The 27,656-nt window shown below is 42.4% G+C and overlaps 1 protein-coding gene across 2 annotated transcripts; it reads right to left on the bottom strand.

The window, feature by feature from the left end:
- Positions 1–27,656, bottom strand: tbce (tubulin folding cofactor E). 2 transcript variants are annotated; one of them, XM_080451090.1, is made up of 17 exons: positions 27,574–27,656; positions 24,973–25,112; positions 23,309–23,393; positions 21,044–21,178; positions 20,338–20,441; positions 18,511–18,610; positions 18,025–18,127; positions 16,987–17,063; positions 14,027–14,122; positions 13,073–13,137; positions 12,836–12,900; positions 12,336–12,488; positions 9,669–9,822; positions 8,575–8,643; positions 6,749–6,808; positions 6,368–6,459; positions 1–672 (listed from the first exon to the last, which is right to left on the bottom strand). In XM_080451090.1, exons 2-17 carry the CDS (start codon positions 25,094–25,096, stop codon positions 577–579), a joined length of 1,578 nt encoding a protein of 525 aa, XP_080307216.1. In that variant the 5' UTR covers positions 25,097–25,112; positions 27,574–27,656; the 3' UTR covers positions 1–576. The 2 variants fall into 2 exon arrangements, with proteins under 2 accessions (XP_080307216.1, XP_080307217.1); XM_080451091.1 differs by having other exon boundaries at positions 24,973–25,100; positions 27,574–27,626.

Genomic DNA, 27,656 nt, shown 5'->3' with positions numbered 1-27,656 from the left:
TAAATAACAAAATGTTGACACATTTTGACAAATAAGCGTAGGGTTGAAGTGGTTAACCTAGATGTTTAATTAAATTGTTAAATTGTGATATTATCAATGGAAACAAATCCAGAACCTGTGAAATAAGTTGCACGGTTCTCTTGTAATCGAAAAGAGCCAATAGTCCCCCAGGGCTCTATTCTAGGCCCCACATGGCCTTCATCAGGTCTTCACCTGAGGTCTTCACCTGATGAAGGCCATGTGTGGCCGAAACATTGTACCACCCCGTAACACTTTTCTGTGTTTTAAAGTGAAAACAAAACACTTTGAGGTGCAATGTTGTTGTGTGGACATTCATTCTTTTGAACTGTTACTCTGTGTCCAGCACCAGCGACAAACTGTATGTGCGCAACCCACTTCTGAACTCTATACTCCATTTCTAACTATCTTCGCCTGAAAATATGCGATGCATTGTGAGCTTGTAGAGCGACAATTTTGGCTGAATGTTGGCCCTCAGGGTAGGGGACACTAGGGGTTCATGTGGTTAACGGTCTGCTAAAAAGCACATACATTGTACGTCTTTGACCAGTGGTGCGTTCAGGCCCAGCGCACCAACACCGTGTCGCCATCTTCAATGGAGTAGAACTGCAGAGACTTCAGGTCGTTGTCAATCTCAATCTCTGTGCCCTCGATCTGAGAAAACAAACAGGAACAACCGTTAAAACTAAACCGTTCTTTATAGCAGTGGTTCTCAACCTTTTCAGCCCGTGACCCCCCAAAATATTTATATTTTAACTGGGGACCCCCCAAAATAAATAAGCATATTTGAACTGGGGACCCCCCACCCTGACAAAACAGGTATTATTGAGGGCAAGGTCAACATAAAAGGCATTTTAACAAACATTTTGAATCCAAATTACCTTGACGTTGACCTTGAACATATGGCACTGAACTTGAATTGCTTCAGTCACCTCATAAATCAACTCAGCACCCCAGAAAACATATACTCTGATAGCAAAATCATCAAATCGACCCATTAGTTGCCTGGTCATGTCATATAGTGTCCCTATATACCACCTTTTATCCAACTAAATAATAAGAGACAGGAGTAGAGGGAAATAGGTCTGATTCATAATCTACAAATGTGAAGCTATAAACTCTGTCACAAAAAAAGGTCTTAAGTTAAAAACACTGTTAACGCCATTAGGGGGCAAGGGTCCAGATCACCGCCTCTTCTGTTGGCAGAGACTTTTTCGATTCCTACAGTATAATATACTGTTATATTATAACGGAGAGCAGAAATATGATGACCATCGTTTTTGATTGTTTCCAGAAAAGAAAGAAAAGAAAGAGGATGGGGGGCAATTAAAGGTATCATGACATTCATTTTCACTTTTTTTATTTTCAATGTTTTATTTGGGGTTTTATGACCTCAATTACACCCAAAAAACCTGAACTTAGAACATTCAGTGGATTTTCTGTGGTCTGGGGTTTTCTGAATAATCAGGCTGAAAAGTAATCTGAGCTTGGCCCTTCGACAGTGAGGTCACTGTCGAATAATCCCGCCCACTCTCCTCCTCGCCCCTCCCCTCCCCTATCCTTTCCTTTGGGGGGGGCGGAGCAGAGGCGATGATTGACAGGCAAAATCCCTCACCAGCGACACCCGCAGGCAAAGATTTCTTTTTTCATTGCAGTTGAAAAGGCTTTAGAAATGTGGGAGAAAAACACCTGCCATGGATCACTGGAATGGAATTTTCACTTAAAACTTTTTGTACACTTTTGAAGGACCAGGACAAAGACTTTGAATGTGGTGTAAAAGTGAATGTCATTAAACCTTTAAGGGGGCAACCAAAGAAAGACAACAAGGTATCTACGTATTGTAAAGTTTCACGACCCGAGCTGGAGACAAACTCCAGCCTTCAGCTCGGCAGACCGGCAGGTAACAGGCAACGCCAAGAGAGCTAGCTCCCTTGGAGAAACAAGTTACGGCCTGGTCTTTTGTGGGGTCGCTACAATATTTACACATAGGCATATCCATCCAAACATTATGTACATGAGGTATTAGAGATAAGGTGCATGAGCATAGCAGCTGGTATATACTGTTCATAACAAAGACATTAGGGTGCAAGAAGAGTATCAGTGCTTTGCGCATGAGATTATGTCGTGTGTGTGCGTTTTTCAAAACATGGACTATATAGTCTGGTTCCTTATGCTTTGATTTAAAATGTTGTTGGATTTTTTTGAAGATTTGCAAAACTATACATTTTTGGAAAGGTTATTGTCTAAGGAATCAGAAAATCAATGTTGCCATTTGCCCAGATGTGTATATGGCGGCCATATTGGCAATTACAAAATGGCCACCATAAAATGTATGTTTTTTAATATCTCGGCCTCTAAATAAGCTGGAACATTGATTTTAACTCCTAAACCTACATTTTCAGTGTCGAGGAATGGTGGTAATTATAAAGCTACAAAACTTTACAACATTAACCCTTAGATGCATGACTGAGTCCAAAATGACCAGATATGGTTGTTTTCTTGCAATATCTTTGAAATAAGAAAATCATTTATCAATTCATATTCCAGCTGTTCCTAAAAACATGTTTCACTTGCTCATTCAAATTAAATAAAATGTTAACTTACCACTGATACTTTTAAAGACATTTTAGTTTTTGTATTATTGCTACTCTAAGCTTCCATAAGTGTGTCCAAAATGATCAAACTGTGGCTGATATTAATTGCGGAAATTATTACAAAGACATGCACATCCCAATACTACTAGGATGGGTGCTGAATCAAAAAGTGTAGCTTACACTATACTTGAGAGTAGATCCACACACCAAGTAGTTCCCGTTGCAAGCATTTTATTTGCAGTGACTGTACAAAAGGCCAGTAATCATTGCCCTCAGACTGTATTTGTTAATTATTTTATGTTGTGGCATGTTCAGGCATTCCAGACCCCCGCGCGAGGGTGCCGGACAGAACGGTAATGATCCTTCCGCAGGTTCACCTACGGAAACCTTGTTACGACTTTTACTTCCTTTAGATAGTCATGTTCGGGCGTCTTCCGAGCGCTCCGCCGGGGCCGTGACCGACTCCGGCGGGGCCCGTCCGAGGACCTCACTAAGCCATCCGATCGGTAGTAGCGACGGGCGGTGTGTACAAAGGGCAGGGACTTAATCAACGCGAGCTGGTGACTTGCGCTTACTGGGAATTCCTCGTTCATGGGGAATAATTTCGGCCCCGGACATCTAAGGGCATCACAGACCAGTTATTGCTCCTTCTCGTGTGGCTGAACGCCACTTGTCCCTCTAAGAAGTTAGTCGCCAACCACACGGGGCCGCGAAAGTAGTTAACACATTGAATGCCAGAGTTATTTCAGATGTTTCATTGAGAAAAAAAAAGTACTCAGGAGCCTAGATACAGAATGTTTAAGTTTTAAGTTAACAAGGAAGTAAAAAAATTAACCAGGGTCCTATTCCATTATTCCTAGCTGCGGTATTCAGGCGACTCGGGCCTGCTTAGAACACTATTTTTTTCAAAGTAAACGCTCCGGACCCCAAGCAGGACACTCAGAGCATCGGGGGGGGCGCCGGAAGGCAGGGACAGGGACGGACGGTGACTCGACTGGCGTCGGACCGTCAGCTCGATCCCGAGATCCAACTAGGAGCTTTTTAACTGCAGCAACTTTAAGATATTAAAGCTATTGGAGCTGGAATTATCGCGGCTGCTGGCACCAGACTTGCCCTCCAATGGCTCCTCGTCAAAGGATTTAAAGTCCACTCATTCCAATTACAGGGCCTCCAAAGAGTCCTGGATTGCTATTTTTCGTCACTACCTCACCGTGCCGGGAGTGGGTAATTTGCGCGCCTGCTGCCTTCCTTGGATGTGGTAGCCGTTTCTCAGGCTCCCTCTCCGGAATCGAACCCTGATTCCCCGTTATCCGTGGTCACCATGGTAAGCACGTAGCGTACCATCGAAAGTTGATAGGGCAGACACTCGAATGACACATCGCCGCCACGGAGGGCGGGCGATCTGCCCGAGTTTATCCAGAGTCACCAAAGCGGACGACGCGGCGCCCGAGAGCGCCGCGCCGCGAGGGTTTAGGATCTGATAAATGCACGCATCCCCGAAGGTCAGCGCCCGTTTGCATGTATTAGGTCTAGAATTACCACAGTTATCCAAGTAACTGAGGAGCGATCAAAGGAACCATAACTGATTTAATGAGCCTTTCGCAGTTTCACTGTACAAGCCGTTTGTACTTAGACATGCATGGCTTAATCTTTGAGACAAGCATATGCTACTGGCAGGATCAACCAGGTAGGCCTCCTGTTCCGCCGCGGAGAGCGCGCCCAGCTGAGGCGCGCACCGTGGGGTTGCCGGTCCGCGGAGACCGTCAAGGCCCCCCGTGAGAGGGGCGGCGGGAGCTCCCGGTGGCGCGCACTGCGACGGTCGCCACATCCTCCTTTGCCCTCTACCCAGGTCGACAGGATGTTACGGGGGATCGGCGCCCATGGCCCGTTTCGCAGCTGTTTGGTCGGTCGCCGGAGTACGCGACACACGCAGGGTTTGAGAAACGAGTCTCCGGAGCGCGCCCCTGTGGCAAACGGATCTCCTTGCCGAGCCCCGTGATGGGGCTCGAGGCGAGGCCGACCGCGGGGGCCCTCGGACGGTCCGTGGCAGGGCAACTAGGGCAGACGGGGCGTCTCGGTCTCGTTAGGCCGGTGTCGGCCGCGGAGGAGTGCGGAGGACAGGCCGGGGCCTCTCCGCACGTGGTCCCTCCGTGCCTGGTTGGGCCCGCAGGCTGCAAGCAGCGTCCGCCGAAGCACACAAGGTGCCGGCGGGGCCCTTGCAAGAGGCGGGCTACGAGTGCCAATCGGTCAGAACGTAGTGGGTTCCACGGCCTTCGGGGCGGCCTGGTTCCCGGGTCACAGTGCAGCGACTAGCGGCCGCCGGCAGGCCCGCAATCTGGGGCGGCCTGCCTGCGTTTCGTCCCCAGCGTCCGCATGCTGGTCCATATATCCGGGCTGGGAAAGGTTGCCGATAGTCCCGGGAGAGAATTTCAAAGGAGGGGGCCACTGCCGAGCCCAGATCGTCCTGGGCTCGCCGAGGACCTCCAGGGTGCCAGGCCGCCCGGCCGTGTCCGACCGGAGGCCTCTCTCTCGCCTGCCGTCGGCCCGTCCTCGGCGTCCGCACGCCTGTTCCATATATCCGGGCTGGGAAAAGTTGGGTCTGGAGTGCTTTTGGATGAAGCAGAAGTGACAGAAGGAATGCTGTCAACACTGGAGCTGTCAACACAAGGGTATCAACATCAAGACAATCCCTGAACTGCGATGGCATCTGTTCTGCAAACACAGGGCAGAAAGTGACAAGCTCCCTCCAACACCTGGAGCTCTGAAGCAGCACATCTTGAGAGTCCATGTCCAAACAAGGGCATGGGCACAAGCAGCCATTGCTCTGCAGGATCCACAGCTGGATCCCCTGCAAAATGGGTACTTCAAACACTTGGATGGCATGCTGAAACCAACGACCACAGAGGTCCTCCCAGCTCCAAAGGCCATCCTTGAGATGGTTCAATGCAAGTGTAAATCTGACTGTTCTTCTGGCAGATGTTCCTGCAAAGCTAAGGACTTAGCCTGTACTGAAATGTGTCAGTGCAGCAGCCAGTGCCAGAACGATGACGATTCCCAAGCTGTGATGCACGAAAGTGATGATGATGATGATGATGATGATTATGATGATGCATAGAGACTGTCTATGATTACACATGTCATGATGTTTAATATGGTTACACAAACATCCAAAGTTCACAGTTAAAATAAATAAAAAGAACAGTTAGTATCTGACTGACTGCCTGGGCTGTGCTGTTTTTTACCCATATGGTGGATTATGTCAATGGGATGATAAAAAAAAATGAAATAATAACTTGCACCATTGGATTCCCTGACCCTGAAAATGTAGGTTTAGCAGTTAAAATCAATGTTCCAGCTTATTTAGAGGCCGAGATATTAAAAAACGTACATTTTAGGGTGGCCATTTTGTAATTGCCAATATGGCCGCCGTATACACATCTGGGCAAATGGCAACATTGATTTTCTGATTCCTTAGACAATAACCTTTCCAAAAATGTATAGTTTTGCAAATCTTCAAAAAAATCCAACAAAATTACATAGTGAACCAGACTAATATGGCCATGGGGTGTTCTTGGAGGTTTGTCAGGCTGATTCAGCTGCTGATCAGACTGTTCATCTCCTGCTGACGCCATTACCGTGTTTTGTTTTGAGTTGAAACAAGAACTCAAAAAAGTGGTGGATATATGGATAGGTATAAATATTTTCTACAAATATCAAACACAAATGTGGTTTATATTATTTATGCTTATACATACCTTTGAGTTGGTGTAAGACAGTTGGATCTGCGTTCCAGGGACCTTCAGCAGTCTGTACAACAGTCCCTTCACTTTCTGAACTATCATGGAGTCTGGATGGGAAAGCATTTAAGTGAATAAAACAACACACTGGTTATAAAAATGGTATGATCTTTCTTAGTTTGCATTCATTTTCTGAGGCAAATGTCCGCACGCGACAGGTTGCTCCTTCCGTCTTTTCTTTAAAATTTTAACCAAACCACAACGTTTCGCCCATGCAGGGCTTCATCGAGTACAGTACCAATATTTATAAATAACAGAGATGTTTCTATACTGCTATTCAGTGTAATGCCCCAACCTCATGTGCAAAAACACCTATAAAAAAAAATGAATATGATTTACCTGGGAGTTTCTTGACAATGGGTTTTCGTTCGGCTTCGTCTGGACAAACAAAGGTAATATCTGACAGAGAGAAACATGAGAATGAGCTTTGAGACGTCGTGTTTAACCCATTAAGACCGGGAACGCGTCTGTGTCATTTTCAGATTTCTTTGGCTATTAAAAAAATAGCAGATATACAAGCTCAGTGCCACGCTATGAGCATGTTAGATCTGCTATTTTAGAAAAATCCTGAACATTTTAGCAAATCTTTGAATATATATATTTTTAAGCGAACATTCGTAAAATATTTTGTTCCAGAGACCCCCCAGAAGCTAAGATTTGAGTTACACATTTTCACTTTAAAAATATATATATTCAAAGATTTGTACACATTTTCACAATCTACAAGCTCATAGCGCGGCACTCGGTGCCGTGCCATGAGTATCTGCTAGTTTTGAATAGCCAAATCTAAAAATCACAGATTTTGGTCTTAATGGGTTAATGTTCCATCCAGGTCTGTGGTGCTGTCTGCTATGTTTATCGCACACATGTAAATATAAAAAAGGCCAGTCCACACCAGTGATTTACAATGCAACGAGATGCAACTTGCACCTAGCCTGGGAAGCATTACCTTTTCGGGTCTATGATCCGGTCGGGAACGGAAGTAACCGTACGTCACCAGGCGCGTCATCCTCGTCATCAGGCGGCCGGAACTGCAAATCCAGAAAGACTTCACCCCAAAATAGGTCCGTCCGCGGCCCTACCTAATAAAATCCTTGATGCGGCGCGTAGTTTAGCTTATTTTTTAAATATAAATGTGAGTGTACTTTCCGGAGACTATTTAGCGTCTGTCTACCTTTATTATCCCACGGGGAAATTCATTTCCATTTAAATAGGGATTGGGGAAACAAACAAGGGGAACCAAAACAAAGCGGCTCCGCCAAACCAGAACGGCAAATTCCGGAAAGAGGAATTGCTTCTTTTTCTTTCTTTTTTTTCAGTAGGCGTGGCTTAGACCGGATCATACGGGCCATTAATAACGAATACCAGGCTTTCCTCTGAGGTGGAAAGACTGGTGACGCGAGGTTAACTTGCACCCACATGTAACCACATGCAACAGAATCCCCAAACTGCAGCGACCCGCAACGGGTCAATTCAGACCGCGGCGATCTATTTCGTTGCATGTATCGTGCATCATTGGTGTGAACTGGGCAAAATACAGTTTAATTGTTTTGTTCCAATATCCATTAAATAACAGCTACAATATTTTGTTAAATGCATTTTTTTTTACCAAATGGGTATGGTAGAGTATGTTAATACAGTATAACTAGTACATGTGCAGTGGTTGGAGGTGGTCTCTCTACTGCTTGGATAAAGTTATTTGAAGCACACTGTGTTGGACACTAGATTTAGTGTTCTCTGGACAATGTTGCAATTGCCTCTCTCCGCCACAAGAGGGAGAAAACAGACATAAAACTTACAGAGTGTAGCCTCAAATAACATAAGCAGTGGTTCTGAAAGTGGGGGTATGGGGATCCCCATGGGTCATTGAGGGGGTTCCGTGGGGCCCCCCGCTAAACGATTGATAGTTAACAGAATTCAAAGGGACTCTTGTTGGTCTGTAACTTTGAGAGTGTACAAATGGAACCAAATGGACTCTTACCGGTCTGTACTCTGAGGGTGTACAATTGGAACCAAATGGTCCATTTGGTTCCATTCGTACACTCCCAGGGTCATGGGGGTCCGTGGCCTGATGCATATCAAACTGGGGGTCCTTGAGATTCAAATGTTTTGAGAACTATTGGCATGAATATGTAGGTTTGTAAGGAAGGGAGAACTGGACTCACTCAACAGTTGGTTTTTCAGAGCGAACGGCTGCTGCTTCTTGAGCTCACTCTCCTCCGGGGCTCCGTACTCTAGGAGACAAACATCATATTCACTTTATACGTTGAATACATTGGTATTATTATGTGGAACTCTGTCCCAATAGGGATTCGCCATGCTCCAACACTGGACTTGTTTAATAATGCATCCAATTTATATTGTGCTTTTCTTGGTACTCAAGGTCGCTTTACACAAGAGAACAAAATAAAATAAACAACTTTATTATAACTAGTTAAAAAAAAACTAAGCACAAAACTGAATCATTTTTCTGTCCTCAAATATGTCATGTCACAGTTCCCTCCATGTCTATAGGCAGAAGTACCGTTGTCGCACATCTACCAACTAAATATACTAACTTAATATGACATATTATATGTATTATGCATGTGTAAAAATGTCACCTGATATAGGATGTTTCTTTTTAGATTCACATGGTCTGGTAATTTTGTTGTGGTTTATTATTAATTAAATAATTACATAAACAAACAAATAGATCATGTGAAGTTGATCTTACTGTGTATGAGGCTGTGGTATCGAGGGTACACTGAGGTCAAATAAATTAATTAATTAACAAATAAATAAATGTGCCCGATCCATGCCAGATTTTTGGGTTCGATACCTAGTCCTAGATCACTGATTACAAATGTGCCAAATTAATTCTAATCAATTTAAAACACATAACACAAAAATCGAAAATTCTAAGATTGCCGATCTACAAGCTCACAAGGCGTTGCAACGACAGCTTGTGCTAAATTACTTAAAACACTTTCATTACAAACCGCATGACACACAGTAGAAATACAGGAGTGCTGTAACACATAGATTGTAGATCGGCTATTTTTGAAAAGGTGTTAAAACGTTAGACAATTGTTCACCTAAAACGACATGTCCAATTTAGCTACACCAGGTTGAAAGTGGTTACAAATCAGGCAACATCTGCTACATAATTGACGATACCAATGTCATCAAAAAAGTCAAATAATGGCTGGGTATGTTGGCCAAAACGATCAATATATCCGTCTAGCTCTAATTAATACATAAATAAACCAGAACATACTGTGTATGAGGCTGTGGAATCGGGGATGCTCTGAGGTGAACTGCATGCTGGGTCGGCTCTGCTCGGCGTCTCTGTTACCCCCGGCCTGAAGCCACGCCTCCGTAAACATCTTAATGTACATCAGCTCCGCCCCCCTCCGGTCCTCGCGCGTGATCTGTCGGTCGCCATGGGAACAGGGACAAACATTAGCTGAGGGTGTATGACTCGCCTGGTCGAGGTTGTGGTTAAAAGGTGATATTTTTGGGGTTAAAACAAAAAGGTTTTCTGTAACAACAATAACAGCTCTATATTCTAATCATTGCTTTAGAGCAGGGGTGCCAACGTTGGCACAGGGGAGGGTGATCACTGGCACCCTGACATAAGTGTGTGAGAAAGTTTTTTTTCTTTTAAAATTAAATATTCAAAAAGGGGGTTTAGTCAGTTAAATGAAGTCGAAAGGAAACAAGATGGCCAGCTGGAGAAGAAAGGTCAGAGGGTGGGCTCAACTAGGGGAGATCTCGAAAGAACCGCTAAAAACCAAGTGAAATGGGGGGCATTCTTTTGTCAAAGGCCTATGCACCCTAGAGGAGCAAAGGGATTAGGTCAAGTAAGTCAGTCACAGACCAATCTGGGAACCCATCGGTGAAAGAAAAGGGGATTTGTTTTTTTCTCTCGTCTTTGCGGAGCTCTGAATCTGTCTTGATTAGTCACAGGTATACTTAACCACTTTCAACCTGGCCAAGGGAACCACAGCATATCTCCTGTTGCCTCAGTGCAAGGGTCTTCAACCTGTTTCAGGTCAAGGACCCCCTAGCTCAGAGAGAGATGAAGCAGGGACCCCCACTACATACTGTATAAAATGGTGTTGCAGATTAAACTTTTTCATGGATTTCATAGATAGCTTTATAGACTTGTTTGACACACATTATCTTTTCTATTAATATATTGGATTCATGCTAATGTGTTTTTTCCCCCAGACCTTTTAAACGCTCAATATTTAGTCAACTTGACTGTTGGCTCTGTACTTGGTCTTTTTCCCTGTACACCAACTCTCTGAAAATAGCAGATCTACATGCTCACTCGTTGCGAGCTTGTAGATCTATAGCTCCGAAGATGCTATTTTCGGCTAATGTTCCCCATCACACAAAGATTTGGCGGACAGTAACTCTGAGGACCCCCTAGGGGTCACGGACCCCCCTGTTGAAGACCCCTGCCTTAGTGTGATGCTGAGTGCCAAGCAGGGAGGCATTGGGACCATTTTTATAGTCTTTGGTATGACCCGGCCAGGGGATTGAACCCCGACCTCCCCATCTCAGGGTGGACATTCTGATCTGGTTGTTTTTGTCAAGTCTTTGAAGTCTACCTATTGGCAGTAGGACTTACTGGACATAGATAGTTTCACCTACTAAGTTAGTCTAACTTGACACTATTGTGACGAAACTGCACTGCCTGTGAAAAGAAAAACCTGCAGTGGGTGGTGCGGTCAGGTCAGCAGAACGCATAATGGGAGGCAAACTCTCCTCGCTCCAGGAACTGCTCCAAGAAGAGGTGTGTAGTCAAAGCTCAGCGCATCATCAAGGACAGGCACCTCCCCAGCTACAAATTGTTCAAACCCTATACAACAACCGCAGGCTACCGTAGTATCAAGGGCCAGATCACCAGGTTTATGAATTTAACCCTGTAAACCTGTGATGTGACTATGAAGACGATTATTCGGATTCTGAAATCAACAGGCAAACAAGCAGTGTTGATTTTGACAACAAAGTTTGATTTAGTTTTAGTCAGTCTTTTGAATAAAATTCCATTTAGTTTTAGTCATATTTTAGTCACCCGAAATTGTTTTAGTTTTTGTCTAGTTTTTGTCGACTAAATATCATAAGATTATAGTCGACTAAATCTACAGTTGATTTAGTCGACTAAAATGTATTTTGGCGGTGCCGTGATGGTGTCGTGATGGCTGATTTTACAATTGGTTGCATGCTGAAATTAGCTTATCTACAAGCTCACAATGCGTCGCACTTTAGAGCAGGGGTGCCAACGTTGGCACAGGGGAGGGTGATCACTGGCACCCTGGCATAAGTGTGTGAGTTTTTTTTCTTTTAAAATTAAATATTCAAAAAAGGGGTTTAGTCAGTTAAATTAAGTCCCCTCACATCTATGTACAAATTACTGTGTCGCATTGTGAGCTTGTAGATCTGCTATTTTCAGAGCACAACACCCGCAACCAAACATAAAACGACTTGTCTTCTAGTTCTACTGGATCTCTTCTCCACTAGTAGAGATCCTAACATTTTAGTCTAGTTTTTATTTGTTGACAAAATTGTCAATATATTTAGTCTTGGTTTTAGTCATCGTAGCTTAGTTTGTATTTAGTTTTCGTCAGTGGTAGTCGAACATTTTTCGTCATAGTTTTAGTCGACGAAATCAACACTGCAAACAAGGCCACAACTTTGTAGATCTGCTATTTTTGCTACTTTTGTGGAAAAAAAACATACAAGGATGAAAACATGGAGATATACCGGTCAGCGCTGATATCTTGTAAAGTGCACTGCTCTCAACATGAAACATGTAACCTTGTTCACACACACACACACACACACACACACACACACACACACACACACACACACACACACACACACACACACACACACACACACACACACACACACACACACACACACAGACCTGGGACTTGTTGAGGGTGGTCAGCTGGCCGAGTCTGGCTATCAGCAGCAGATCTGCGGTCTGCAGGTTCCTCTCTCGGCTCAGCAGGGGGTTGAATCGAAACGACAGCTGCACCAAACTCTGCAGCTTTTCCAGTTCGTTCACCACACACCACTGTGTGTGTGTGTGTAGAATAATTGTGTGTGTGTGTGTGTGTGTGTGTGTGTGTGTGTGTGTGTGTGTGTGTGTGTGTGTGTGTGTGTGTGTGTGTGTGTGTGTGTGTGTGTGTGTGTGGAAAGGATTGGAGGAAACAAAGGGAGCTGTGTTACTGTGGTTGACCAAACATGTTGCCTGTATGTAAAAGTAGAGGTTCACCATGTTTATATATTTATATGAAGCTTTAAAAGGGTAGTGTAAAGTGATATGTTTTGGTTAAACTATTATATTATTTTGTTAAACAGTTAAAGCTCTGTATTGTGATGGTAAACATAGTGTGTTTGTTCAGTAACATGGGGTCTCACCTCAGATATGTTGTTGTGATTCAGTAGCAGAGTGTTTAACGCCGGGAACATGGCTGTTTTACTACCTAAACAGCAACAGAAAGTATTTAGTTGAACTGTGGTACAATGGAGGTCAAAGATCTTTACACACACACACACACACACACACACACTCACACTCTCACTCACACTCACACTCTCACACACACACACACGCACACACACACACACACACACACGACAACAAAAGGACTTTACCAGGAGGGACATCAGTGAACTGAAGGACAGACAGACCAGTGTTGGACAGGTTCAAGTACTTAAGGCTAGAAGGAGACAATGAAGACATGAAGTCAGTTATTCAAATTCAGCTATATGGTTTATTGTTCATTGGAGTTATTGATCTGATAATGTGTCTAAATAAGCTTCAGCGTGATGTGTATGGGCCACATGATAACATTTGATCTTTTAACCCTTTAAGACCTGGAACGCATCTGTGTCACTTTTAGATGTCTTTAGGCTATTCAAAAATAGCAGATATACAAGCTCATAGCGCGGCACCGAGTGCCGCGCTATGAGCTTGTAGATCTGCTATTTTTGAAAAATCGTGAAAAAAAAAATATTATTTTTTTTTCAAAAAACTGTTAGGATTTAGAAAACATTTTTAAGAATCACCTCAGGTCTTAATGGGTTAAAATGAAGTCCTAGTTCAGTTTTTTCATAACGTCCATCATAATGGGACACACGTTACAGCAGGGCCTGCTGTAACGTGTGTTCCAAAGTGTCGGACGGGGACCCACAGAGGTCCTTGAGGGGGATGCCAGGTGGTACCCTCAGCAAAATAAAAAAAAGTGAATATAGCATCAAAATCAGTTTAACCGGCCTGGGCCGTAGCGTGATGGTCCGGGCACCCTGGGCTGCAATATGCCAGCCTGACAGCGTGTCGCGGGTTCGACTCCCGTTCCCGACGACCTTTGCTGCGTGTCGCCCCCCCCATCTCTCTCCCCATTTCCTGTCGGCCTACTTTCCCTATCCCTCTCTAAATAAAGGCATAAAAGCCCCAAAAAAGATCTTTGAAAAAATAAAATCAATTTAACCACTTTGCGGGTTTCCCTGGCAAAAAAATATTTTCAGGTGGGGGTCCGCAGCCGAATGATACATATCAATTTGGGGGTCCTTGACATGAAAAAGGTTTGACAGTGGTTCTCACAGTACCTGGGCAGGTGAGACAGACTCAGCAGCACGCTGTCCTCAGCCAGCCGGTTGTAGGACAGATCCAACAGCCTCAGAGACTCCAGGACCCCCACCGGCCTTTACAAAAACACACAGCAGCTTCAAGTTATGGAAGGAAGTAGGGGTGTGCCGATATATCGTCCCGCGATATATCGCGATACGTTTTCGTGACGATATGTATCGTTTTGAAGGGGGAAAAAATAGTTTAATTATTTTTTTTTTTTTACTATAATAATAATCAGGCATGCAAACAGCCCCGAGGTGAAAAGGGTGACAACATGTTGTTGTTTTTTCGGGTCAGGTGTCACACTATTGCCCTATTTGGATTCAAAACGGCTATTGTAGCTGAAAAGCTACAAGTTCGCATATCTGAATAATGCAAAAACAGAATTATTTGTTTGCATTTGCTTTTTTTCTCCCCCATATATTTTTCATAATAAAAAAAGTGCGTATCGTATCGAAATCGTATCGAAGTTGTGAGCCAAATATCGTATCGTATCGTTTGGTGAAATTAGTGTATCGGCACACCCCTAGAAGGAAGACAAGATATAACTATTCCTTTGTCCCTCAATTTAATTTTAATCAATTACATTGATTAATGGGCTCTCATCTGAGGTCAGACAGAACAACAGGAGGCTCTGAAATAGTTGCAGTAGTTTAAGGGCTGGTATGTGAAGTTGCAATATTGAATGTATTGTATTGCCATAGGTTTTTGTATTTGTATTGAATTGTGTAGTATTGTGTGTTGCATTTGACACTACTACTGTATGGCTGGTATATGGGGGTCAAACACAAATATGAAAGGACAAATGGTCCAGAATAGGGATATACGTTATTTTCTTGGAGTACATACATTTGCACCTGTATTGGCAATAACAGGACACACGGGGTGGGAGGCGTGTGAGATAAGGTGGAAAGGCAGCAAGGTAGCCTTATGGAACAGACTAATCAGAATGCCAACGAATAGAGTTGCCAAGAACATTTTTAATTGGGATGTATCGATAAAAGTTGCACGGGCAGATGTGCATTAGAGGATATACTTCTGAGGGCTGGGTTGCTTGACAGTTTTCAAAATAACCGCATTGCAAACATCTCTGGTGGTTAAAGAGACGCTTTATGGTTTGTATCAGAGCAAATGGTCACAGGATATATTGCATAAACCAAAACTAAGAACATTTGTTATGATAAAAAGCCGATATGCAAGAGAAAAGTATGTTTGTGCTCCATTATCCGCCCAACACCGTTCTGGGATCTTTCCCCTGCACCTTGAGACTGGTACGTATAGAGTAGTGGAAGAGGAGGATTTGTATTTATTGTGACATAGATGATATCGAGAGTGAGTTCCGTTTTGTTTTCTATTGCCCCTTGTATCATTAATTATTTAAGAGGTGTAGAAACCTCGACTTGATTTGGTTGGATGACGCACAGAGACTTGCATGGATTTTCGAGCACAGGGTATTCGCACTATTTGGAAGGGTCCTGGGACAGACGGGCAAAGAGAACATACATGTGATGTATCATTTATTTTTTGTTTTGTTTTGTGTGTTTACCAAACATTTTCTTTTGTGCAGTTTTTCAGGAAGAGAATGTGATATTGTTTATTTATGTTTTTGGTGTCTTATAATCCCGTAAGGGATGGGTCTTATGACAAGACAGGAAAAAAAAGAAAATCATTCATTCATTCATTGTATTGCGTTGTTGCACTGTCTATGGATGCGCTCTCCTTTTATTACGTTTTTGTGCTCTTCACCCCTTTTCCTCCCCATACACATGTGTGTGTTGTCACTGCTGTTGTATCCTACGAACTCACCTGCCAGTGAGGAAGCCCTACCGGGAGGACATAGAGCCTTCATCCCACTCCTCCCGTCCAACACTCCCTGCTGACAGGTGCCGACCCCCGCCCGTAGGAGTACGTGTCGTGCAGTGACAAATATCACCCTCACCGGCCAATTGTGTTCGTATACACAGGGGTGCACATAACTGGTGCGCAAGTGCGCCTGCGTCGTCAAAATGCATGCTGCGCGGCACATCAGACGAAGGGAGGCGCTCTCGCGTCCCAACAGCTGGGACCGCGGGGACAGGAATTTACTTCCTGAAGCCACACTCACACATTCACAGTGATGCACGCGTCCGCCTCATACGCGCTCCATACACACCCATGGGCGGAGGCGGAGGGGGAGGGGACGCATGCTGCACATGTGTGAGTGTGGCCTCGAATCCTGACACAGCGCACACAGCAAGCTGCTGGCTGCGTTACATGCACTCGTCACCGATGATGAGCGCATCGTGATGTGGTGCAAAATATGCCCTGAACATCCCAATCTGGTGGATAAAAGCAGCGCCTTTTATACAGGGACAAAAAATGTCAGTCACCCAGCTTTTGATAAGCATGAGAGAATCAAAGAGCACATCAACATAGTGCAAACAATTGATAACGGGAGCAGCCAGGATCGGAGTCGCCCTCGGCTTGGCGTTAATGTCGGGAGTGCTAATCATTTACGAGAAGTTGAATCCATTGTATTCAAGTCATCCATGTATCCCTCTTTTATCCATCCTGCGAGACGTGTCGCGGTAAAAAAAAATCTTTATTTGGTGCGCACCAAGTGACATATCCAGGCGCTCCCCTGAGAACTAGACCAAAAAAGATATGTTATGCACCCCTGCGTATACACCCTCGACAAAGCCAAATGCACCACGGTGGATTCGAACCGACAACCTCCGCGGTGGTGGTCAGGTACTTTACCACTGCGTCACCCGAGCCCTATGCTCTTTTTTTTATATGTCGTTCTTTGTGTTTCTGTATTTCAGTTCTTAAGTCTCCGACTCCAATAAGAATTTCTCCAATGGGAAACTAAATACACTTAAAGTGAACCTTGAAGACAAAACGTCTTTCTTTTCCTTTCAAATCAGAAGGGACAGACAGATGTGTTGATGGGCGTCACCTCTGCAGCTGTGTGATGTCGTTGTTTTTGACGTAAAGCTCTTCCACTTGAGGCCACATGGGGGCGCACTGCAGGAGCTGCACCCAGAGGAGGAGAAAAAGAAATGAGACACAATTACAATGAGTATTTTTGAAAGACTGTAGGATGTAGAGAGATAACTGTATCAGTGCTTCTCAAAGTGGGGTTCCAGGGAGTCCTCAGCAAAGTTTGATAATATGGCTGTCACGATTACAAATTTAAGTCACTGAAATAATAGCGATTAACGATTTAATTGTGTTTTTATTGTTGAAAATTACATTTCCGTTTGGCCTTTAGGCTTTGAAGTTGCACATGGCAGATATGACACATAACGTAAATATACAAAGAAATGACTGACATATTTAATAACGTAATACTAAAAAAGAAAAAACATTAATGGTGGAAATAGCCGATCTACAAGCTCGTAAATCTGCTATTTCCACAATTTTTTATAATTTTTCAACATGGAAACAATTGACAATTTTGACAAAATAATTGCGATTATCTCAAATAATTGCGATTATCTCAAATAATTGCGATTAGACGATTACGTAATAATTGTGACAGGCCTAATGGCAAAGTCAGCTTAAAGGGATACTTCACTTTAGGGCCGGGGAAACATTTAAAAAATATATAAAAAATAAATGAAAAAGGTAATGGAAAATTCATGGCCCCCTCACGCATTAGAGTGTCCTACTAATGTGTGAGGGGGCCTTTATTTTGCCATAACTTCTTTCATTTTTTTTTAATATATATTTTTAATGTTTATTTTATGTGAAAGTGAAGTATCCCTTTAACCCCTTTAACCCTATTGTATACTTCGGCTTCAAAAACAGCCGATCTACAAGCTCACAAGGAGTCATGACGCGGTGTGAGCTTTCACTACTTCTGCGCAACACCGTTGTACGACAAAGTAGGGCATTCATTTACGAATAAATAACATAAAAAGTTGGAATGTGGTGAAAGATACAAGCTTTCTGCCTGATCTGCAACCTTTGGGTTTGACTAAACAATGTGTACCTGTGGCCAGGTGAGGGCGCAGTTCTGCAGGGAGACGACCTTGAGACTGGAGAATGCGTGCAGTAGAGCCGGGGGGTCAGAGGGCAGACGCAGTCTGTTGTCACTGAAGAGACAGTTTGAGCAACACAACAATCATTTGAACTGCCTTTTCTGGTTTATTTGATCATTTAGTCCTTGTTTCTTTCTGCACAGCTCCATTGGTCTCCCTTTGGAGGTGTTGTCCGATACATCAGTGGTTTTCAACCTTTTTCATGCCAAGGAAAAAAATATAAATATTCAAAGATATTTTGAGATGGGGGTCCGCAGCCAAATACATATCATTTTGGGGGGTCCTTGACATGAAAAAGTTTGAGAACCACTGATAATTTTTTTTCCAGAAAACTGTGGATTTAGAAGACATTTCTAAATGTGTTAAATAAAACAATAGGGCTGCAACACACACACACACACACGCACGCACACGCGCACACGCACACGCAGCTGTACCAGAGCAGTAGCGTTTGCAGATGTTCCATGTGTTGGGTGATGTTTGCCACATCATCCCAGCTGCTCAGCAGGGAAGCGCCCAGGTCCAGAGAGCGAACATCTGGCGAGAAGATAAGATGGTCAACACTTCATCAAGTCCTGACCTGCCCATCTCCCCCCTCTGTCACTGCTTATACATAATACTAATACAACATCCTGCCAGTGTTGCCAGGCACCCTTGTTATAAGTGACATTGGGCTTGTTTTCCTGTAAAGCCACTTATAGTATTGGTAAAGTAGTTGCAGGATGCAGTTTTTTGAGGGCTTGTTTCTAAAGTGTAGTTGCTTTTTGGGCTTGCCTCCTAACTGACTGATTGATTGAATACTTTATTAACATGCTTATTAACAGTACATGTAGTACAGTCTAAGGGGGCTTGTTTCCATTGTGGTCCTTATGGCTGTTTAAACGAGTGGTTCTCAAACATTTCCCCCCCTGAAAATATTTCGTGCCAGGGACTCGATTTGTGTTGTTAAAATGTTTCCAAAGTATTTCAATTTCTTTTCAAGATTTTTTGAAAATAGCCGATCTAAAAGCTTGTAGATCTTTAAAATAGCCGATCACACACACAGGACCCCCCTGTGTGTGTGATCACGCCGCCTAGTCGATTATTTTGGGCTTGTATTCGTAGACCTGTCCGCTTGTTTCTCTCACAAAATCTGGCAGCACTGCATCCTGCACATTACAATACAGTATCCACTGTGATGCTGGGGGCTGCAGTGGCTCAGGGGTAGAGTGGCCGGGAAGAAGAGCGGCCGGATGGCAACCGCAAGGTTCCCAGTTCGATCCCGGGCTCCCCCGGAGTTAGTGTGGAAGTGTCCTTGAGCAAGACGCTGAACCCCAAATTGCTCCCTATGAGCTGGTTGGTGCCTTGCATGGTTTCCTCCGCCATCGGTGTATGAATGCGTGTGTGAATGTAATGCACAATCTATGTAAAGGGCTTTGGATAAAAGCGCTATATAAATGCACCATTTACTGTATTTATGAACACATTCTGTAAATAATGAATCATAATATAATGAAATCCATATTAGTCCACTGTACAACAAATAGCGACAATAGATGATCTACAAGCTCACAGCGTGTTTCGTTGTGAGCTTGTAGATCTGCTATTTTTTAAGATATTTAAAGGTTTCATGACGTTCAGTTTTACCACACATTAAAAGTCTTTGTCATGGTCCTTTAAACGTGTATAGAAAGTTTTAACAAAAAAATCCACTCCAGTGATCCATGGCAAGTGTTTTTCTCTCACATTTCTAAAGCCTTTTCAACTGCAATGAAAAAAAAATCTTTGCCTGCGGGTGTCGCTGATGAGGGATTTTGCCTGTCAATCATCGTCTCTGCTCCGCCCCCCTCCCAAAGGAAAGGATAGGGGAGGGGAGGGGCGAGGAGGAGAGTGGGCGGGATTAATCGGCTGTGACCTCACTGCCGAAGGGCCAAGCTCAGATTACTTTTCAGCCTAATTATTCAGAAAACCCCAGACCACAGAAAATCCACTGAATGTTCAAAGTTCCGATTTTTGGGGTGTAATTGAGGTCATAAAACCCCCCAAAAAAACATAACAAATAAAAAAAGTGAAAATGAATGTCATAGAACCTTTTAAAACGATTAGAAACATCTTGAGCATTTGTTGCAAATGTTCGCCTATAATGACATGCACAAAATAGGGACGCCAAGGTTTAATGTGGTTAAGACGTTTACTACTTTAGCTTTGTTTCCTTATTTCCTGTTTGATTTCTCTGCGCTTTTTAGAGAAAACCAACACGTTGTAGACTGTTAGTAAAGGTTTACCGGGTGTGACTGTCCTGATGTCGTCTCCAGAGTCAGAAGAACCAGAAACGTCCTTCATCCTCAAAGACACCACCTGAAGGCTCTTTAATCTGGACACTTTGAAACTGCAACACAGGAAAGAAACATGTGGGTCACTTTGTTGGTCTGACAATGCCAGCTGGCAGATTCATCACACTGGAAGGCAAACTAGAGTTATGATCGCTTGTCAGACCGTTTGTAAACACACCCGGTATCAGTGTACGACACGTCGCCCAGAGAAAAAACTATCAAACCGCGATGGCCCCTTCTCTTGCAGCAGCATGTGAATATACCATCTCTCGCCAAAAATGCACTCTTTTCTTACCACTTCAACTGGCCACAGAACATTTAGATCCATTATTATCACTCATCCGGCCGTTTGTAAACACACCCAGTATCAGTGTGTGTCGCCCAGAGAAAAATCATTCCAACCGCGACGGCTCTCTTCTCTTTTAGCAAAAATAACTTAGTTGAAAATAACATGTCTCGCGAAATCCAGGGCAAAAAAAGTCAACTCAAGATACAGCCGTTTTCATGAAAAAATGCTAAACAGGAAGTGGACGGTGGCGGGAAATCTTCGGATGACGTTATTTCCGGATCCGGGTGAGTAGAAAGTGAAAGTGGTCACTCGGGTGATAGAGAACAGCGTGATCTTTTGTACCTGATCTCCTCTCCTTATCTACTGTACCTGATCTCCTCATCCATGTCCTCCTCGGGGACGTCGTCCAGGCTGGCGCTGAAGGACAGTTCACTGACGGCCGTCACGTAGTCCACCCCGAAGCTGGCCTTCTTCGGACGGACGAACGAGCCGCCGTTAGGATGCCTTGGTGTGTCAGACAGTGGTGGAAAAAGTACTCAAATGTTTTACTTAAGTAAAAGTATCAATACTGCAATGTAGGAGTACTCAGTTACAAATAAAAGTCTGGAGATCAAAATTGACTTGAGTAAAAGTACAAAAGTATTGGTATTAAAATATACTTAAAGTACCAAAAGTAAAAGTACAAAAATATTTGAAATTAGCAGATCTACAAGCTCACAACGCGTCGCGATGCGACGCGTTGTGAGCTTGTAGATCGACTATTTTCAAATAGCCTAGGTATAAAATAGGGCTAAAGGGGTTAATGTGTGTTTTATAATGTAATAATTTATATCTGCAAAGTAACTAGTAACTAAAGTTTTCAAATAATTGTAGTGGAGTAAAAGTACGATATTTGCCTCTCAGATGTAGTGGAGTAGAAGTAAAAGTATAGACAATTAGAAATACTCCAGTGAAGTAAAAGTACCTCAACATTGTACTTAAGTACAGTACTTAAGTAAATGTACTTAGTTACTTTCCACCACTGGTGTCAGATGGGAGGAGACATAATTATGACCACAGCACACTGGTTCATGCTTGTATTTCTACCAGACTAGATTATTGTAATGCACTCTTTGCTGGACTGACAAAGCAGGTGTAAAAAATTTACTCCAGCTAGCTCAGAATGCTGCTGTCAGAGTTTTAACTTATTTTTTTCGTTAAAAAGTGCTATATAAATAGCTCTATATTCTGATTGTCGATGCTATAGTGTGTGTTAAGTAACAGGAGTCTCCATGTCCCTCCAGCTCTTTATTAAATAGAAAATGTATTTTCAGGTCAGGATACCAATTGTATCCAATGAGGAGAGAAAACTCATACTGGATACAGATTAAACAAGTGCAATTGGAAGTGATGACACAAAGAATGAGCACAAAACATTTGTGATTTGTGAAAAAATATAAATGATAAATGGGTACTCTCTCCTGATTGGCTGCAAATGTGTAACCCACCAGAAATTGTATTTTCTGTTTATTAACTCTTACCCTGCCAGAGTTTTTTCAGAACAGTCTGTAGCCTCTGCCAGGGTTTTGACCGATTTTGGTACCTTTTCGCATAGCCACAAAATATTTTTCTCAAGTATGATTGATCCCCAGAAAATTTCTAATCACAGATGAGATTCAGGTGTGGTTTCACAAATGTCAACGAGGTCAATTTGACCTTGTTGTCATGTGTTGTTTGATGTTTGAAAATAGCTCAAAACCAGTGGTTTCAAACCAAAAAACATTGTGAATTGTTTGTCCGTTTCAATTTTAACATTGAAGTGGATGGAGCAGCAAATCTTTGGAAATTGTTATCTCCTTATTCGTTTGGAATATCGAAAAGGTGTCAATACTAAATAATTAGAGAATCTTTTAAGAATTTTTTTTTTTTTTTGAAAAAAGTTTTTTTTTAAAGACGTTTTTAAACGTCTTTGGCAGGCAACAGCTAATTTCTCAAAGACGTTTATAAACGTCTTTGGCAGTTATAGAGTTAAAGAGCTGGAGAGATGGGTGGGGAGACCCCTGCTACTGAACAAACACTCTATAGCAATGATTACTATCAGAATAAAGAGCTTTAACCATTTAACAACAAACAAAAAAAGAGGGAAAAAAATGTTGTTTTGTTCAAATGTGTTTGGACACATAAGTCCCATTTCATTTATTGCCTTCACTGGCTCCCAGTGAAACAAATAATTAATTGATTGTTTAACCATACGCACCGACCAGATCCCTTAGAATCTGGTGATGTAAGGCTTAGAGATCATCAGATAAAAGTCTCCTCTCTAAACCCAAAATAAATCAGAAGCTAAGGACAGCCGTGTCTTTTTTTTAAAGCAGACAAAAAACCTAATTCCACAAGCTTTTAGCTAGGTTTGAAGTGTGCAGTTATCTTATTATTGTATTGTTACTTTATTGTAATCAATTATGTAATTATTATGTATTTTGTGTCATCGTTGACCTTTGCATTTTCCGTTTTTTTATTTTGAAGCACATTGAGTCTATATTTGTCGTATGAAATGTGATATACGGTATAAACACATTTGACTTGAATTGACTTGACTCATTTAACTACGAGTTAATAATGTAGTATACATTGTAATGATTAGAGTGTATATACCTGCATGTAAAGTACTGAACTCCTTCATGGGTTCCATCGTGTTTGCCTCGTTCAGGGTTGTCCCACTCCACACCCAGCCAAAGCCCTTAGAAAACATAACAACAAATCAAATAAAACAGTGTTTCTCAACTTTACATTCTCCAACACGCATCATCATATCAATAAACTGCTATAATGCTCAACACCACACTGCCCCCATACATCAACTGTGTGTGTGTGTGTGTGTGTGTGTGTGTGTGTGTGTGTGTGTGTGTGTGTGTGTGTGTGTGTGTGTGTGTGTGTGTGTGTGTGTGTGTGTGTGTGTGTGTGTGTGTTAATATCGATAACTAACACACAAGCTGAAGTGCCCATTTCTGATGGATTAATTACAGACTGTGATTCCAGGGAAAGTTAGCCTGTTAAGATTTTGCTGACCACTCTGTCTCACACTCTTGAAAATCCTGCTATTGGTGAGGATGTCTTGAAATTCACCATTAAAGCAAGTATAATTTGGTACTTCATTTGGTATGGGGAAAATTCAGGCACCAGAGACAGCACAACAGCAAACGTTACAGATACAGGGCATAGAAGTACAGTATAGGTACAGAAGAGTAACATCACAATAAAGACAGAATGGTTTAATTATACTAGTGATTAGCATCCCCAATACAACAATATGACAGCAGTCACAAGTAAGTAGGCTGTGTTTTTTTTTATCTATGCTTGGACCAGGCTTCCAAATCTTTAAAGTGTTTGAAAAATGTTGAATAATTTAGATTTTTTTTAACACAGGGTCCCTGGCACAAAACATTTCCAGATGGGGGCCCGCGGCCATATATATATATACATCAATTTGTTGAAGTTTGAGAACATTTTTAGAAGGCATTTGTAGGATCGGCCTTGGGTCTTAATGGGTTACAATTATAAGAAACATTGTGTACAGATGTAGGCTAGTCTGGGCCATGTATATGAACAGAGTGGTCTGAACATTACTGGCAAACAACTTGCTAAATACTGCTCTGTTTCAGCTGTCATATGCAGACTGGCTGTGTGGAGGAGAAGGTGCTACAGTATACTTTATGTACCTTTTGGATTTGGACTCAACATGAGCCCTATTTAAAATTCTTAGTAGGGAATTAAAGAGATACAGTGTATTCATCTCATTGGTTCATTTGGACCCAAATGAGGCCAGAGTTAGAGGCCCGTAAGGGTCCATTTGGACCCCTGGTGGTTGAGAACCAGTGAATTAGGCATTAACCCATTAAGACCTGAGGCCGATTCTAAAAATGTCTGCTAAATCCTAACAGTTTTCTGAAATACCCAGTGGTGCTCAAACTTTTTCATGTCAAAGACCCCCAAAATTATATGTATTTGGTCGTGGACCCCCCATCTCAAAATATTTAGTTACAGAGACCCCCAGGAGCAAAGATTTGAGTTAAGAATGTTCGCTTAAAAAATATGTACATTCAAAGACAAAGACAAAAAAAATAGCAGAGCTACAATCTTCGTGCCGCGCTATGAGCTCGTAGATCTGCTATTTTTTAATAGCCAAAGTATAAAATAATGTGCTTATTGTGCTATATATATAGCTCAAATCTAAAATTACACAGATGCTTTCCCGGATTGAATGGGTTAAAGTGTCTTAACTGCAGACATCAGACAATGCCATGGTCTAACTGTCTCACCTTTAGTTGGAGGGACGGTTCCCACAAACTGAACCGTGGCGCGTTCTCCATCACAGGACACCCGCCTGCCCACTGCGTCAGACGGAACCTCAGGGTCCACAGCAGACATCTGGTCGGTTCCCATTGAACTGTAGTGTACTCTGAAACATCAATGATTCTGTATTATTCTTCTAATTCAGCAGCCAAAGAACCACTGCACCGACACACAAATCTGTTTATATGCTATAAGGTTATGAGGCTTTTTCTATCACCGGAATAACATTTCAAACAGACGACGAAGTATAAATCTGGCTTAAAGGAGTAGTTCACCCCCCCCAAAAAATGTTTTGTCGCATTCCTAAGCCAATAATTTGATGACCGGCAGAAAGATGCTAATATATCCGGTAGGAGACTCAAAGAGTCTCGAAAAGATGCTAATGTATCCGGTAGGAGAATCAAAGGAGACTCTTTCAGTCTCCAACCGGAAATACACCCGGTCATCACAATTATTGGCTTAGGAATGCGACAAAAACTAAAAACTCCACATGAATTCAATGCTTTATGGGGTGTATAATTGATAGAAAATAAGTATTTTTGGGGGGTGAACTATTCCTTTACTTTATGACCCGTCGTACGATGGTGCTGGGCGCCCAAAATATCAGATTACTACAAGCCGTGACCTAGTGTGAAGACAGTAGGCTAACAGTGAGCACACATCCATTCAAAAAAAAACAAGTCCGACCAGAAAGTCAGTTTAAAACAACGATTATTTTGTTCCATAGATATTAATTAATTTTATTTTCAATCATTTTGCAAGTCATTCCAATTAAGCAGGACGCCTGAATGATAATGGCTTATCATGCAGATGTTTCAGTGAGTAACAGATTAGATTAACAGAAGTATTTTTAGAACCAAAATCAACTGAACGGAATCACTCATGCATGAATCATCATTCATTACTGCAACTCAGTACAGTAGCTCTCAAACCTTACTCTCAGAGAAAGTGCACAAATGGAACCAAATGGACCCTTAGGTCTGAAGGAACCTCTGCAAAGTGGGGTCTCTGCGGACCCCACTTTAACCCATTAAGACCTAGAACTGTGTCATTTTTAGATTTGAGCTAAAAAGCATTATTTTACACTTTGGCTATTCAAAAATAGCAGATATACAAGCTCATAGCGCGGCACCGAGTGCCGCGCTACGAGCTTGTAGATCTGCTATTTTTGAAAAATTGTGAAAATGTGTGCAAATCTTTGAATATATATATTTTTAAAGCGAACATTTTTAACTCAAATCTTTGCTTCTGGGGGTCCCTGGAACAAAATATTTTGATGGGGGTCCACGGCCAAATACATATCATTTTGGGGGTCCTTGACATGAAAAAGATTGAGCACCACTGATATAGAAACATACATTTTTCAGAATACTGTTGAGATTTAGGAGACATGTAGAATCGGCTTCAGGTCTCAATGGGTTAAGAACCACTGCTGTAGCATACATGATGATACAGTAATGATGATAACTCTCATGTTAAGTATACACGAGTTGAACATTTGACCAATTGCTACAACTTGCTACAAAACTGTGGCTATCCAGTGCCAGTCATTATGGCATACACAAGAATTTTGATCTGTAGCCTTGGATCAAGACTATCATAGATGTATTTTATCGAGTGTGACTTTTACTTTCGTATCTATGATATGCAAATATCAAAATCAATAAAATACATTATGTGATAGTCTTGATCCAAGGCTAAAGTTGATGGGTAAATTGATAATAACAATGCACCAATGCATGTTCAAAACACGTGTACTTTACATTATTTCTGACAATTCCAAATTCTTTATTCATTTATTGTTTGCATTTTGGAAGAGGTGCCCAGGCCAGTGCCCACAATGTAATGTTTAGGTGCCCACTCTTCTGGTATCTGATGTTACAAAGTCATGATGGGCGCAGCCTAGCCCTGAAACATGACTGTCGTATCATGACAGTCATGGATGAACCTCAACCTGGTGTTTGCACTTTCTCCCTTTATGGCCCGTACATCTACATAAACGTTCAGATTTCAAATATAAAGTGCTGACCTCATGGCCACGGATGTTACAATTATGTCCGGGCCCTCAGAAGTACCCGTAAGTTCCGTATTGTTCAATAAAAAGCATTTTGATCAGATCGGTGGCCATTTTTCCAGTGTTCTCGCCTTATGCTTTCAACTACGCGACCCTATCGGTTGGGAGGTGTATTGCACTCTGATACATTATAACTCTATGAGAAAATGGCCACCGGTCGGATTAAAATGCTTTTTATTGAACAGTACGGTATATACAGGTACTTATGAGAGCCCGTACACAATTGTAACATCCGTGGCCATGGGAAAAGCATTTTATAAAAAGCCAAAAAGGGAGAAAGTGCAAACAACGGGTTGAAGTTCATCATTATAGCCGTGACAGAAGACCGTTGTGTGATCCATGGCTAATCCCAACGATGGCTTTATAAACAAAATAATGTCACCCAGCCTTTAAAGAGATCTCCCGTTTATTTACTCCAGTCGAAGGTAAACTACATCATGTCTGCGTGTGAAAGGAAGAGTATAAGTATAATCACAGTATGATTAATAATTACCTGACGAAATGAAGCAGGTTTATGTAAACTTTGCTCTCAGAACGTTGTGTTGTCACTACATCTTCATAGACGACCGGAAAGGA

The sequence above is a fragment of the Gymnoscopelus braueri genome (genome assembly GCF_963280865.1).
Source record: "Gymnoscopelus braueri genome assembly, chromosome: 2".
Taxonomy (NCBI): domain Eukaryota; kingdom Metazoa; phylum Chordata; class Actinopteri; order Myctophiformes; family Myctophidae; genus Gymnoscopelus; species Gymnoscopelus braueri.
The sequence above is the reverse complement of the archived record's forward strand: the minus strand, read 5'-3'. Positions and strand labels throughout refer to the sequence as shown.